At 36.5% G+C, this 16,504-nt stretch overlaps 1 protein-coding gene across 1 annotated transcript; it reads left to right on the top strand.

The window, feature by feature from the left end:
* The first annotated feature begins 14,889 nt into the window (after window positions 1-14,889).
* On the top strand, window positions 14,890-16,199 carry LOC136384425 (heat shock transcription factor, Y-linked-like). The gene is given in 3 exon segments (XM_066354593.1): window positions 14,890-15,399; window positions 15,853-15,928; window positions 15,931-16,199. Coding segments are annotated over 3 exon segments (855 nt in total).
* The last annotated feature ends 305 nt before the right edge of the window (window positions 16,200-16,504 follow it).

Here is a 16,504-nt window from a genome sequence, read left to right as displayed (position 1 = left end):
TTCTATTACAGTAAAGTGCCTCTCTTCCTGTTCTCCAATATAACAACCCTGCATGCATACCCATGTCTCATTTTACCTCTCAATAGTGTACACGTGTGTGTGTGTGCATGTGTGTGATATCTAATAAATTATATACTACATGTAGTATTATCATGATGTAGAGTTATAAAAAATTAACCAGCTCCTCCTTGAGGAATTCTTTCGGTGGTTATACTATACTTCTCAGGTCTTCCTCAAACCCTGAGTTGCTCTTTCTGACATCAGGATGCCAAAGGCTCTGGTGCCAATGGGGAAATGCTATGAGGCTGCAGTGCCAACATGGTTGACCCTGGGCTGAGACCAGTGACCCATGGACATTTAAAGGGATAGTTGCTAGCATTTTCTTTTTTTCTTTTGTTTCCTTTTTTTTTTTTTTTTAACCGAGGCAAATGTTCCAGGAGGCTAGACAATGGGATAATCTATATAACAAGTGCTATACTCTACTCAGCATCCTCTGCTGCTCTTACCACAAGTCACTTGTCCTAGAGGAGTTCCTTCTAGAAAACTTGTAATAAGACTCATGTAATAAGACTTCTGGTGGCCTGACCTGGTGGTGGCGCAATGGATGGAGGGTCCAACTGGGATGTGGAGGACCCAGGTTCGAGACCCCCAGGTCGCCAGCTTGAGTGCGAGCTCATCTGGCTTGAGCAAAAAGCTCACCAGCTTGGACCCAAGGTCGCTGGCTCGAGCAAGGGGTTACTCAGTCTGCTGAAGGCCCGCGGTCAAGGTACATATGAGAAAGCAATCAATGAACAACTAAGGTGTCGCAACGAAAAACTGATGATTGATGCTTCTCATCTCTCTTCGTTCCTGTCTGTCTATCCCTCTCTCTGACTCTCTCTCTGTCCCTGTAAAAAAAAAAAAAAAAAAAAAAAGACTTCTGGTGACCATGTCCTATACACGATTAGCTATGTCGGAACCCTGCGACCACCTCCCCTGATTCCTTTCAAGAAGGACTTTTGTAAACTACATTTTATTATTGACTGGAAAAGGGCATAGAGAACAAAAGAAACTTTTTTTATTTGTTTTATTTTCAAATTAGAAAATCATTTAGGTAAATTTAGTTACTTTGAAATTCCCGTCTCATTTGCCAGGCATTCTGTTTCTGCTAATGGATCATGACCATATATACAAAGTAGACTAATGGAACATATACGAGCATATTGCAACTGCGTGGAGAATTGATCTTAAACCAAACTATCTACCTGTCTACCTCAGATATGTGCCACTTTGCTTAGTTGGCAATGCTGCAAGATGACAATAAGAATTTAAGAATTTCTTTGTGGCATTAACCAGGTTGTCCCCTGTAGCTTTTCTCTCTCAGCTCATTCTCATAGCAAATCCCAACCATTCCTATGCAGCTGAGAGGTTCAGAAACCTCACTTTCCTTTACCAGAGCCCTTCCCTCAGCTTCCTTCCGGACTCTGAGCCTGCCTGCCTAGATCCCTGGCTGTTTATGATCCTTCCTATCTTAGCTCACCCACTGGAGTGTACTGACCTACTGCCTGTGTTTTGTTTCTTGATTAATCTTCGATATGGCCTACATCATTGAGGTCAACATCTTCTGACCCTTGATAATAGGCGAAATCCTTCAATCATGCTAGAGCCAACCAGCCCTGTATCCAAAACTTTCTCTATCCAAGTGAAACAGGGCATCTTTCCTCTTTGTCTAGGCTTCACTCTAAACCAGGGGTCCCCAAACTATGGCCCGCGGGCCACATGCAGCCCCCTGAGGCCATTTATCCAGCCCCCGCCGCACTTCCGGAAGGGGCACCTCTTTCATTGGTGGTCAGTGAGTGGAGCACATTGACCATCTCATTAGCCAAAAGCCGGCCCGTAGTTCCCATTGAAATACTAGTCAGTTTGTTGATTTAAATTTACTTGTTCTTTATTTTAAATATTGTATTTGTTCCCATTTTGTTTTTTTACTTTAAAATAAGATATGTGCAGTGTGCATAGGGATTTGTTCATAGTTTTTTTTATAGTCCGGCCCTCCAACGGTCTGAGGGACAGTGAACTGGCCCCCTGTGTAAAAAGTTTGGGGACCCCTGCTCTAAACCATTGACAGAGAGGTCTGATGGAGTCTCTAGACTTCTTGCAGTGCAGAGAAACCAGCATGGAAGATATAAATTCTGTATTATATAATTTCTGTGATTAAAGGACAGTGCCTCGGGTTTTCTTTCCCCTTTATAAGAGGCAGCTAAACTCAAATAAGCTTGAATATTAAGACTGAATAAATGAAGATGATGTCAACAGCTGGAAAGTCCTAAAAGATACAGAAAGTAGATGGCAAATTAAGTGAGACATGATACATAGCGACTGTAATCAAATGTATTTACTGTTGATAATTTTAATTAAGGAAGTAGTTAATGGAGTTGTGTATATTCAGGAAAGATTTCATGGCTTTATTTTTAGAAGCACAGACTCTCAAATTTACAAGGCATATGAATTAAATGAATTTAATGAACTACATGTAATTGAAAGCTGTCCTTCCAAGGCAGGAGAATAATTTTAAATGCAAATGGTATTAGGCTGTTCTTGTGAATTTATTTATGTGAATAAAGTTCCAATAATAAGGCTACTATTTGGTGGTTTCAATGTATATCATGCAGTCATAAAGGCCTCCAGAATATAAAGTAAGTGCCTTCCCCTTTCATTTATTTATTGAACTATTCACTCCAAATTAGTTTCCTAAAAGCTTACAATGTGGGTTGGTTATGTTTTTTATTCCAACACCACCAACATTTACTTATGTAAGAGCATAAATTCTTCAACAGTTGGGAATCCAAGTTTCAAAGAAAAATGAATCATCCAAGTGTAACACAGCACTTACATATATCACAGAATGAGGGACTTTTGAATTTTAAAGGCAGATGTGACCATAAGCTCCACATTCGCTTTTAGACAGGATATAGTATCTAACCTGTATAATCAAGTAACATTTTGAGTGGCAAAGATGGTTATGAATTTGTACTCAGCTCTCTTTGAAATCATTTGTTCATTTTAAGAGGGATCAGGAAGGGAGTGAACAGAGAGTATAACCTGAATTGCTGTAATCCACCCCTTATTTATTCTTTCATTCATTAAATGTATATCATGAAATTAAATACTTATGTATTATTGTAGGGCTTTATTGATCTAGTTTTTTTATTTCTGTATTTTATGATATTTTGACATCTTAAGGCTTACTGGATAGAAGAGGCAGCTTATCCCAGGGCTAGTTAATTCCTAGGAAAGCAAAACACTCCCCTTTCCACATTTCTTGTGTATGTAAATGAAGTAATCCAAAGTTTATATCTTCAGTCACCAACTTGATTGAACTCTCATATGCCAAGCCAATATTCCCCTGTCTTAATCAACTCAGGACCAGGTTACCAGGCAGCTCCAGACAGCCTTTATACCCCAGAGCCTGTTAAAATTATTCAAACTGACCGATTATAAGCCTGTTTATGTTGACCTATCTATTGCCATTAAAACCACAATAATGTTCTTTTCTCACCCTTTCCTACCTCCTCCTGCCTCCTGAGCAACCTGGATGCTTCCCTGTGTAATGCTGCATGCCATGGCATACCCACTGTTCATGGGAACTGTAACAGTCATTCCAGCGACATGTGTCTTCTGCTCTTGGTCTCAAGTAGTAATACAAACAACATTTTTAAACAATGTGATCAGGTCCTAGATGTCCTAAATGCTGGAGCTTCAGTAGGAAATTAGCTAGATGTGGTCCCGGCCCTGCAGGAGATTGTAGACTAAATCAAGGACTTTCTCTGTGCCAGGGATAGAAAGTCTTATTCAAGTTCTTTTTTTTTTTTTTTTGCATTTTTCTGAAGCTGGAAACTGGGAGAGACAGTCAGACAGACTCCCGCATGCGCCCGACCGGGATCCACCCGGCACGCCCACCAGAGGTGACGCTCTGCCCACCAGGGGGGATGCTCTGCCCATCCTGGGCATCGCCATGTTGCGACCAGAGCCACTCTAGCGCCTGGGGCAGAGGCCACAGAGCCATCCCCAGCGCCCGGGCCATCTTTGCTCCAATGGAGCCTTGGCTGCGGGAGGGGAAGAGAGAGAGAGACAGAGAGGAAGGTGCGGCGGAGGGGTGGAGAAGCAAATGGGCGCTTCTCCTGTGTGCCCTGGCCAGGAATCGAACCCGGGTCCTCCGCACGCTAGGCTGACGCTCTACCGCTGAGCCAACCGGCCAGGGCTTATTCAAGTTCTTAAGAACCTCTTTCTACATACCCTGCACAATTCTGCTCATTCCAGCTTTGGTTCTGAGCAATGAGAAGATCATGAAATTTAGAGTTAGGCCTCAGTAGGAGTCTTATTTCCTTTAAGATCTGGGACAAGTTCTATAAATTTGTAGGTTGTTCTGATAGAATTTGCAAAATTAGGCAGAGCTGTAACCATCAGTGAATCGTTATATTTCTTTAAATAACAGGCACAAAATAGACTAACAAAACTAAATAGAAATAGACTCATAGATACAGAGAACAGGCTGACAGCTGTCAGAGGGGGTGGAGGTGGGAGGACTAGGTGAAAAAGGTAAAGGAATTAAGCAAAAGCAAAAACAAAAACAAACACCCCCCCCCTCCAAAACTCACAGACACATAAGAGTATGGTGATTAGCAGAGGGAAAGGGGAGTGGGGAAGGTCAAAGAGGGTAAAGGAGATGTAAATGGTGATGGAGGGAGACTTGACTCAGGGTGAACACAATACAATGTACAGATGATGTAGTATGGAATTGTGTACCTGAAACCTATATAATATCATTAACCAATGTTACCACAATAAATTCAATAATTTTAAAAAATACTGCAAGGAAACATGGAGGACTTTCCATTCTATCACTTCCCAAGAAAGATTAAATACTAGTATCCCTGGGGCATTTATTCTTCCAAATTCTCCGAGGACTCACTTGATCTGATAAGCACACTGAGTGGGGTACAGATTGAAATGCAAGCCTTCAAACAAGCATTCTGCATGCATGTGTGCAGGCACACACATGCATGCATGCACACATGCACACATACAACCAGACATGATTGAGACTTGTGTCTTATACATTAGAATTCAAAGTTTTCTTCTTCCTATTTGGAGAATTTAGAGTAGTTTTAGAAAAACATGCTCATGCATACAATCCGGTTTTCCTTGGAAAGTTTGTGCTAACAGTTGCATAATAAAAATGCCTAACTTATAAATGTCCCTTGTCTCACAGAAAACAAAAGACTTTTCTGTCCCTATCAATTTATGTGACATAAACTTCTTCCCCCTACCGAAGATTTTTATAAGAGAACTTACATCCCACGGGAATCACTAAAAATCAGTGATCCGGAGAGATACTAGCATACATTTTTAAAAGCTCTGTTTGTCTTTCTTCATTAGAAATACCTTTCCATAAAGCAATAATCCTGACAGTGTGATTTAATAACAGCCTTTTGGAGCTTCACTGGTTTCCTGGGCCTGTTTTGTGTACGGGGCTATTTACATAGTCTCTGGTTTATTATCTGCTTTCAGAAGTGACAGGCCAAACTCCAGGACTTTGGGAGCAGTGAGAAGACTTCTTGCATAGAGGGAATATAATTCTTTTTAGGAGAACGTATACAAGTAGTATGACAAGCAGGGTCATGGGGTAACACAAGAAAAAGGATAGACAAGTAGAAAATAGCAGGAGTGAGACAGATCATTTTAGTAGAACTGTGAGAAACAAGCAATTATCAGGTTACTTTATTTACATAGCTTCCCAAGTTCTCAATGGAGAAAGAATACAGTCAATAGCATATACATCCATGCAGAAAGGCGACATGATGTCTGGGAAGGAACAGGAAATTGTTCCCCAGGTGGATGAGAGCTGAAGAGACTTCCTTAGGGGCCACAGGTATTTCCATTCATTTTCTCATGTGAAGTGGAACCAGCAATACCTACTGCAGTGGGTAGTTAAGATTAAATGAGAATATGTTGAATGGGAATGAACTTGTGCAATATTAGGGACTCAGAAAATGCCCCTTGTTCTAAATTAGTCATGTGGTCTAATATAATTGGGACCGGTTAGTACTCTTTAAAAAATTCATTGTTTTATAAAAGTATGGTATTGTCCTTAGGTCAACATAATAGAAGTCTAGCCGTACCATTTCAGGAGAATCTTTATTTTAAAAAGATCTTCTTAAATAATGACATTGGATCATTTACAATAACATGGATGGACCTATGTACCCTGATTTATCAATGTCACCGCATTAAAATTAATAAAGTGTGCTCTTCTTATGCAGAACAAAAAATCTTCTTAGTTGTAAAGTTGAGTTTAAAACAGTGGTAGTCAACCTGCTCCCTACCGCCCACTAGTGGGCATTCCAGCCCTCATGGTGGGTGGTAGCGGAGCAACCAAAGTATAAATAAAAAGATAGATTGAACTATAGTAAGTTGTTATATAAAGATTTATTCTGCCAAACTTTGTGAAAATCCGACATAATGTACTTGGTAAGTAATTATTATTATATGCTTTAACTTGCTGTAACTCTGTTTTATAAATTTTATAAAGTAACGTTACTTCCCTACTTTATAAATCACCATTACTGTGGAACCGGTGGGCAGTGAGAAAATTTTACTACTAACAGAGATACAAAAGTGGGCGGTAGGTATAAAAAGGATGACTACCCCTGGTTTAAAATAATGCATAAGAAGAAAGTGACTGGACAGATCTTTCTAGAAAGCAAAAAATGTGTATTTATGTTTGTGAAGCTTTGAATATGGAAGAGTTTTTGGTTAAGTCATGGGAAGACTATCCTAAGATGCAGATTTTAAATGTGGCTGAAACATTCTTAAATAAAAACTTAAGAATAAATTTTGAGTTCTAAAAAATATAAAGAATACCTTTGCCTTTCTTTAGTTCTGCTACCTCTGTCTGTGTAAAGGTCTTGCCATCAATTCAGACCCGGCTGGGCTGAGTAGTTCTTTCTCTCACGGAGAACAAGGCTCTGGTACATGCATAAAAGCTTTAAAGATAATTTTGTAAGGCCCTTTAATTTTGTCTAGAATGGGCCACTTGAAATTATATCTAGCATAATATTTCTCCTAGCCATTGTAAATAGCAGTGCTTCGTTGCAATTCTGAGTGACAGCTTATTTGAAGGCAGTACATCTAAAATTTCCAATTTGGGATCACCCAAATACTACTTTGAGATTAGAAATCAAACTCAATTATTAACTTAAATTACTTGACAACGTATATCCTGAGAACCTCACCAGTCTGCTGTTGTAATTATGTGTAATTTTTTTGTGACAAAAATCTTGAGCAAGCAATTTTTTCACTGAAATTTGTAATGGGGAGGAGAGTCATGTGTTGAGGGGAGAAAAGAAATTGACAGGCCAGAATTATGGGAATTAGTCAAGACATAGAAATAAAATACATTCAGTCCTTTACTTTCACAATCAAAACATGAGAGAGGGAGAAATCCCTTGTGCTTTCTTTTTTTATTTTTAGATGATCTTTCTTGCAGTTGAGGAATTATGTCAATTAGTAAATGTGTTCTTAGTTAAAATATCATGGAACTGGTTTCTAAGCTCTGATCCAATGCAATGCTCCTGACCTGCTTTATATAAAATTCTAGTTCTTGCCTTAATGGCTACAAAATAGAGACCTGCCGATTTGCAAAATTCTTATTCTAATGCCAAGAGTCTCTTTTTAAATGAATAGCAGGATGAAGACGAAAGAATTGTCACTGGGAACCAACTAAGCCCCCAGGTTCCCTGATGTTTAAAAGATGAACCTAACATCTTAATGCAGTGGTTCTCAAACTTTTTGAAGTCAGGGCACATTTAAAATTCTACAAATAATTGTAGGTGCACTATATACAAATTTCTGAGAAATATATTATAATAATTAAGTCAAATATAAAAGAAAAAAATATAAAGTCCAAGCATGCTTTTATGGTAATTAAATGAAATAAATATGACAAAATTAAATTTATTCTGACATTAAAAACATTTTTATGTTACATTTTTTGAGTTATGCTTTTTAGAATTTGTAAAAAAATGGGCTAAAAAATAAAATACCAACAGAAAAGTTATCTATATATGTAAAAGTTATCTTTATATATAGATATAGATATAGATATATACATTCGTAGTAAGCTTTAGTAAATTTAGCTGGTTTCAGCGCAAATATGTTAAGTTTTTTCATTCTTGTGTTTATGAGAAACATGAGCCTGATGTATCCTAGTGATTTCTTCAATGTTTGGACATATAGTTGAAAGGGAAACTCTCATTTTTTACCAATACATTGAAGAATTTCTCTCTTTTTACTGTTAATTGTGTTGAGTGCAGAAAACCCCACCACACATATCATCTTAACTTTATACCAAACAAAGGAAAGAAGAAACTTGACTCCAGTCCTTCCAGGGAACATGGGGGTAGTGCAGCACCACAAATTAACAGCCTTTTGCAACCCAATCAGGCAAGTGAGGTGGGGGGTTGGACAAACTGTCAGCTTACAGCCAATTTCCCACATTTCTGTCCCCCAAAAATCTAAACTCCAAAAACCCAACAGGGTTTTTTGGTCCCCAACAGGCACATATTTCTCTGGAATACCATAGGGCACACCTGGAAATCTTCTAGGGTACACCAGTGAGCACTGGTGCACAGTTTGAGAACCACTGCTCTAATGATTAGAGACGTTGAACATTTTTTCATATACCCATGTACCATCTGCATGTCCTCTTCAGAAAAGTGTCTATTCAGTTCTTTTGCCCATTTTTTTATTGGATTGTTTACTTTTCTGGTGTTGAGTTCTACAAGTTCTTTACAGACTTTGGTTATTATCCCATTATCGGACATGTTGGCGAATATGTTCTCCCATTGTGTGGGTTGTCTTTTTATTTTGTTCATGTTGTCTTTTGCTGTACAAAAGCTTTTTAGTTTGATATAGTCCCATGTGTTCATCCTGTCCTTTATTTCACTTGCCCATGGAGGTAAATCAACATACATATTGCTGTGAGAAATGTCGGAGAGCTTACTGCCTATGTTTTCTTTCAAAATGATCATGGTTTCATGACTTACATTCAAGTCTTTTATTCATTTTTAGTTTATTTTTGTGAATGATATAATTTGGTCGTATAGTTTCATTTTTTTGCATATACTTGTCCAATTTTCCAAGCACCATTTGTTAAAGAGACACTCTTTACTCCATTGCATGCTCTTACCTCCTTTGTCAAATACACTGGGGAACATTTTTTTTTTTCATTTTCTGTTGCATGAGCTTTTAGAACTGTTTCTATATATTTCTGCATCACTGATTCCAAATCTGAAATTTATTTTTTGGTGCATGCTCTAGTTTTTATGCAAGTTTAATATATTTTTGTTACAGTTAATGGCATGCATTGGTTTTTAAATTGGAGTTAAAGGGCAATGACTCTTGGATTGAACATAACCACAAGGCAATTAATGTTTTACAAACATCACTTTCACATAATTGTGATTGTTTTTAAATGTAAAAAATAATTATCTGATAAAAATACCCTCTTATTTTGTTTTAAGATTGAATCATGGCTTCTTCGAGTAGGCATAAATGTAACAGTCCTGACACCTTCTGTTATATATGTGGCTGTTACACATTTCAATGTCAAAGGCACAATATTTTATCATTTGTGGCACATGCATATATTGCCTATTTTCAAGTTCCCCTTGGCGATCAAGATAAGAATTGGGCTCCTTATATTGTGTGTCATGATTGTGAGGAAATGCTTCATGACTGGACAAAAGGAAAATGCAAAGGAATGTCTTTTGGTATTCCCATCATTTGGTGTGAACCTAAGGACCACAGCAGTGACTGTTATTTCTGTCTAATCCATACAAAGGGCATTGGCAAGAAAAAACAGCATATAATCGCATATCCTAATATTCCTTCAGCAATATGACCTATCCCACACTCTGAGACACTGCTGGTTCCAATTTTCAATGGTTTTATTTCTTCTATGGACAAAAAAAGTGAACATGGTGATCAAGTGTATTTTGATAAGATGCATGAGAAAATAGTTGTAGAATCTGAAGGGTCTTCTTATGCCAAGCAGTCATTAACCCCTCAGCAGTTTAGCCAACCCAAATTGAATGACTTAGTAAGAGATTTGGGCCTATCAAATAAAGCAGCTGAGAGGTGGTAAATTTCCTGCCAGAACAACAGAGGTTTCACAAAGTATCCTTGCTTTCTGTGTTTGTGGGACAGTTGAGCTTGGGAGAAACATTAGACACAGAAGGAGTGGCTGAAACTTGAAGCTCTGGAAGTAGGGATGCAAAATATTGTGAATGAACCTGTAGTTAATTGAGACAGGGTCATTTTTCCCCCACTTCACATCAAACTTGGCTTAATGAAACAATGAACAAACCAAGTTTGTTCAGGCTTTGAATAGAGAAAGTGAATACTTTCAACATATTATTTCTGCTTTTCCTGCATTGTCTTTCGAGAAGATAAAAGCAGGTGTATTTGATGGACCTCAAATTCACACCCTCATACATGATAAAAAATTTGCCAGGAAGATGAATAAGGAGGAGAAAGCAGCATGGTAGTCTTTTGTAGCAGTTACAAAGAACTTGGCACCAAAAAGCAGAAAACTATGAACTTCTGGTTCAAAAGATGCTGTTGGCTTTCCATGACATTGGATGTAAAATGAGGGTTAAGATTCACTTTCTGAACAGTCACCTTGATAAGTTTCCCCAAAATCTTAGAGCTGTTAGTGATAAGCAGGGAGAATGCTTTCATCAAAATCTGAAGATGATGGAAGAGCATTATCAGGGGCAATGGGACAGAAATATGATGGCAGACTACTACTGGAGCATCAAACGAGATTGTCCTTAACAAGTACACAAACGCAAGAGCTACAAACACAAATTTTTGCCTGGATAGAATTTAAATAAGTTTTGCATAAATTTTATGATTAAAATAAGTGTTTTAATATGTTCTATTTTGAAACTATAGACAAATTCTGATGCAATCATATCTTTTAGTGTATTAGTGTATTTACTGCATTATATAAATTATATTTTCACAAAGATGATGCCCAAGAAGACATTCTACTTCATTATGTTAAACTAAATGTTGAAAATTTTACAATAAGATGAAAACCTAAAATCTTGGATTGCAAAACAACTCTAGCTTACTGAGAAAAATTATGTCAGATTTAAGATCAGCACACTCGAATTAGGTAAGAACAGTGTTTTTGTGGGTGCAACAAAAATTTTGTTCCCCAGTGATATCAATTGGCCATAAAGTTGTGGATTTATTTCTGGGTTCTCTGTTCTGTTCCATTGATCTGTATGCCTCTTCTTATGCCAGTACCATGCTGTTTTGAGTACAATGGCCTTGTAGTGTAACTTGATATCAAAAAGTGTGATACCTCATGCTTTATATTATTTTTTTTAAGATTGCTGAGGCTATTTGTATTCTTTTTTGGTTCTATATAAATTTTTGGAATATTTTTTCTATATCTTTGAAGTATGACATTGGTATTTTAATAGGAATTACATTGAATTTATAGATTGCTTTGGGTAATATAGATATTTTAATGATGTTTATTCTTCCTATCCATAAACACGGTATATGTTTCCACTTGTTTGTATCTTCCTTGGTTACTTTTATCAATGTTTTATAATTTTCTGAACACAGATCTTTAACCTTCTTGGTTGAATTTACTCTTAGGTACTTTATTTTTTTGTTGTTGTTGTAATAGTGAAAAGGACTATTTACTTAATTTCTCTTTCAGACAGTTCCTTGTTGGTGTATATAAATGCCTCTAATTTCTGAATATTGATTTTATATCCTGCCGCCTTGCTTAATTCATTTATCAGGTCTAGTAGTTTTTTGACTGAGACTTGAGGGTTTTCTATGTACAGTATCAAGTCATCAGCAAATAATGATAGTTTACTTCTTTTTCTCCAATTTGGGTGCCTTTTATTTCTTCTTCTTGCCTGATTGCTATAGCTAGGACTTCTGGAACTATGTTGTATAAGAGTGGTGAGAGGAGGCACCCCTGCCTTATTCCTGTTCTTAAAAGGATTGCTTTTAGTTTTTGCCCATTGAGTATGATGTTGGCTGTGGGTTTGTCATAGATGGCCTTTAACATGTTGAGGTATGTTCCCTGTATTCCCACGTTGCTGAAGGTTTTGATTATGAATGGGTGCTGGATTTCAACAAATGCCTTTTCTGCATCTATTGACATTATCATTTGGTTTTTATCCTTCCTTTTTTTATGTGATGAATCACGTTGACTGATTTGCAAATATTGTAGCAGCCTTGCCTCCCCAGAATAAATCCCACTTGATCATAATGTTTGATTTTTTTACGTATTGCTGGATCAGATTTGCTAATATTTTTTTAAGAGTTGTAGCATCTAATTTCATCAGAGATATTGGCCTATAGTTTTCTTTCTTTGTAGTTTCTTTGCCTAGTTTTGGAATGAGGATTATATTCACCTCATAAAAGGAGTTTGGAAGTTTTCCCTCCTCTGAAATTTTTGAAATAAGCTTAATAAGGATAAGAATTAGTTCTTCTTTGAGTATTTGGTAAAATTTGCCTGTGAAGCCATCAAGCTCAGGACTTTTGTTTGCTGGAAGTTTTTCTGATACCTGTTTCAATCTCCTTTGTTGAATTCAGTCTGTTTAGGTTTTCTAATTCTTCCAGATTAAATTTTTAATGATTATATGTTTTAAGGAATTTATCCATTTTATCTAGGTTGTCCAATTTTTTGGCATACAGTTCTTCATAGAATCTTCTTACAATCCTTTGAATTTCTGCTGTGTCAGTTGTTACTTTTCCACACTCATTTCTAATTTTATTTATTTGAGCCCTCTCCCTTTTTTTCTTGGTGAGTCTGGTTAAAGGTTCATCAATTTTGTTTACCTTTTTAAAGTACCAGCTCTTGGTTCCATTGATCTTCTGTATTGTTTTTTGTTGTTTTTTTTTTGGGGGGGGGGGTTGCCTCTATATCATTTATTTCTGCTCTGATCTTTACTATTGCCTTCCTTCTACTTCCTCTAGTCTAGGCTTTACTTGCTGCTCTTTATATAATTCTTTAGGTGCAGGGTTAAGTTGTTAATTTGAGTTTTTTCTTGCTTCTTATGGCATGCTTGTAATGCTATGAACTTCCCTCTCAGGACTGCTTTTGCTGTGTCCCATACATTTTGAGTTGTTGTATGTGCATTTTTATTTGGTTCAAGGGATTTTTTTATTTCTTCCTTGATCTCATTGTTAACCCATTCATTATTTAATAGCATGCTATTAAGTATCCAAGTGTTTGAAATTGTAGTTTTTCTATTGTAGTTGATTTCTAGTTTCATGCCGTTGTGATCAGAGAAGATGCTTGATATAATTTCAATCTTCTTAAATTTATTGAGACTTGTTTTGTGTCCTAATATGTGGTCTATCCTAGAGAATGTACCATGAGCACTTGAAAAAAATGTATATTCTGCTGCTTTGTGGTGAAATGTTCTGAATGTATCTATTAAATTCAGTGGATTTGATCCTTTTCTTCATCCAGCTGGCTGTTGATTCCTTCCAATGTGGTCTTCATTATTGATATTGTAATGGTCATTTCTGATTTATTCTTTTTAATTATTTTAATTTCCTTTTTGATGCTTGCTATTTTTTAATTTAGGTGCTCATTATGTCCATCTATTGTAGCTCTAGACCCTTAAGCAACCTAACAATCATTATTTTAAACTCTGCATCCAGTAATTTGGTTAATTCCATCTCATTGAATTCTTTTTCTGGGGATTTCTCTTGTTGATTCATTTGGATTGCATTTCTCTGTCTTCCCACATTTTCTGTGTGCAGTTTGCAAGCTTGTTGGAGTAGGGCACTGAGGTTGGTATATTGAATGTGGCTCCTCCTCCAGGGCTTAATCCCTAAGCCTCTGCTGGTTGCTCAGATTTCAATATTCCCTAAGAAGATAAGCCACATAAAAGTATTAATTTCCCTGCTGTTTGATTGCTGGTCCCAGCAGGGAACTTCTGTGATTAGAATGGGTGTAGTGAGCATATATTGCTCATTGTCCACAGTTGAAATTGTATCCAGGCCTTTTTTTTTCTGTATGGTAAATCCACAGGAATGCAGTGGGTATGACCTCTGAGAACCAGAAGGTGTGGTCTGCCCAGGTACTCTCCATGGGTAGGGCACATTCTCTATATCAGAAGGGGGAGGTGTAGTCCAGGTCTTTCCAGAAACCTAAGTGAACTGAGGAATGAAATAGAGGTAGAAGCACAGTGATATAGAGCAGAAGAACAGCTGTCAGATGGAAGTGAATTCAGAAGATTAGATCAAAGAAGGTGAAGGGATTAGTGAAATTAAATATATACAACACATAGATACAGATAACAGATCTGGAAATATGATAGGGAAGAAAATAAAAAGTGAGAAAAAAATGGGCAAAGGTGTATAATGGGGGATATGAGGATAGGAAATGAGGGAATTATATTGAGTAACACACTTGAGTCCATGTTACCACAATGAATTAAAATTAATAAAAATAAAGGAAAAATAAGAATAAAATGATCCAAAAATGATAAATAGATAAGAAAATAAGAGGCAATTTATTCAGATTCCTAAAAAAATTTCTATACCTATGAGAATTTGTAGCTCTTATTTTTGATTATTTTGAATGCATCTGGCCTATATATTACTTAACTGATGAAACATCTTAGAGTGAGAATAAAACCCTAGATGAATGTTACTTCTTATTGCTAGGAAACTGTTCTTTATGTGATGTCACAGCTTCTCAAATTGACAAACATTGTGATGATATGAATGTTCTTAAAAGCTGCCATATTCAAAATAGTGAGATCTGAACAGCAGCTACAGAGGAATTGATGTGAGATGGCACACGTTTCTTCCAAAACTCAAGAGGATTCTTCTCAAAATGCATGTACTGATTCGGAAACCGCCATTAATACTGATTTGTGTGATGACGTATACTCTGATTTATTCTTGAGGTCCTTGATTGAAAAAAGTGCCTTTCAGGCTTTATGTGATGGACCCTTAATAAAAAGACAACGTTACACAGTTTGTCCCTCTGAACCAAAAGAACAGAATGAGTATCTTGCTATGACATTTCCCAGAAAACTGTGGGAAATAGTTCAAAGCGATCAATTTAAGTCTATTTGGTGGGATGAAAATGGAACTTCTATAGTGATTAATGAAGAAGTCTTTAAGAAAGAATGTTTGGAGAAAGAAGCCCCTTTCAAAATATTTGGAACTAAGAATATGAAGAGTTTGGTGAGACAACTTAACCTTTATGGCTTTCGTAAAATACGGAAAAATATTTCAAGATCTGCATCTTTAGCTGAGTTTCTGGAGGAAGAAAAAAATGTCTCTGTTTTAAGCAAGGTATTCAGAAATTTTTAATTACATGTTTATAGGGCATAGATAAATTTCATTTTGCATACTAATATTTCATATATAAAACAACTAAAACAAGCTTTGAAATTCTATTAAATATAAATTGTTAAAATTAGAAAAACATGAGCATAAAATTTTAAAGGAATAAGAAATTTTTCTACTGAGTAATTAACTTACCAATAAACTTTGTTTAAATAAAGTTCCTGAACTCATTTGAAGTGGCATTTAAATTTACTGTTAAATGCAGAATATTTTTTGAGAAACATAATTGAATGTCAGTGCCTGTAACTTTAATTTATACTATATTAATAGTATGCATGTATTATTTACTAACACTAACTTTGAGTGATAAAAGTAAATTAATATCTAATATACTAGGTTTGTTAGAATCTTGACCCTTGTTTTAAAATATCAGTAAATAATTTTGATTTTTTGTTTCAGTTACACTATTATCAGAACCCTAATTTTAAACGTGGATGTCCCCAACTTCTAGTACAAATAAAAAGAAGAATTGGGATTAAAATGTTTCACCATCATCTTCTTCAATTCTAGATTTCCAACAGAAGCACTTTGGAGCAGTGGTTCCTATGGATAATCATAAATCTGTTTTTATTTCTGAAACAAGTTCTGAAAATGTATTTTCACACTGCTCAAACTTAAGTATGCCTCTAATAATAAATCCTGCTACTAGCCTGATAATTGCTAAGACAACAGCTTCAGTCAGAGGTGACATGAAGCTGTCCTCCACCACTCAGTTTATTTCAAACATCAGAACAAAAAGTAACTGATGAATATGTTATTTCAAATCAGTTGACTAGTTTTCCTGGACTGTCTCTGAGTGTCTACATGCAAGATCCTGCCCACATTGTGAATTTCATTACAACCACAACCACAAGTTCTATTTTTCAGAATCAAGTGATTTCTTTACAGCAGAGAAGTCATCAGCAAGGGATGGTTCTGCCTTCTACCTTTATAAATTGATATCCAATGTTAACAATCAATGATGTCCTTCTAATACCCTGCAAGAAGTAGGCAACCAGAATATCCCAGCGTCAAGGCTCGCTGATACATCTGCTACATCTCTTTCAAGGTC

Source organism: Saccopteryx leptura, chromosome 13 (genome assembly GCF_036850995.1).
Source record: "Saccopteryx leptura isolate mSacLep1 chromosome 13, mSacLep1_pri_phased_curated, whole genome shotgun sequence".
Lineage (NCBI taxonomy): Eukaryota > Metazoa > Chordata > Mammalia > Chiroptera > Emballonuridae > Saccopteryx > Saccopteryx leptura.
The sequence above is the reverse complement of the archived record's forward strand: the minus strand, read 5'-3'. Positions and strand labels throughout refer to the sequence as shown.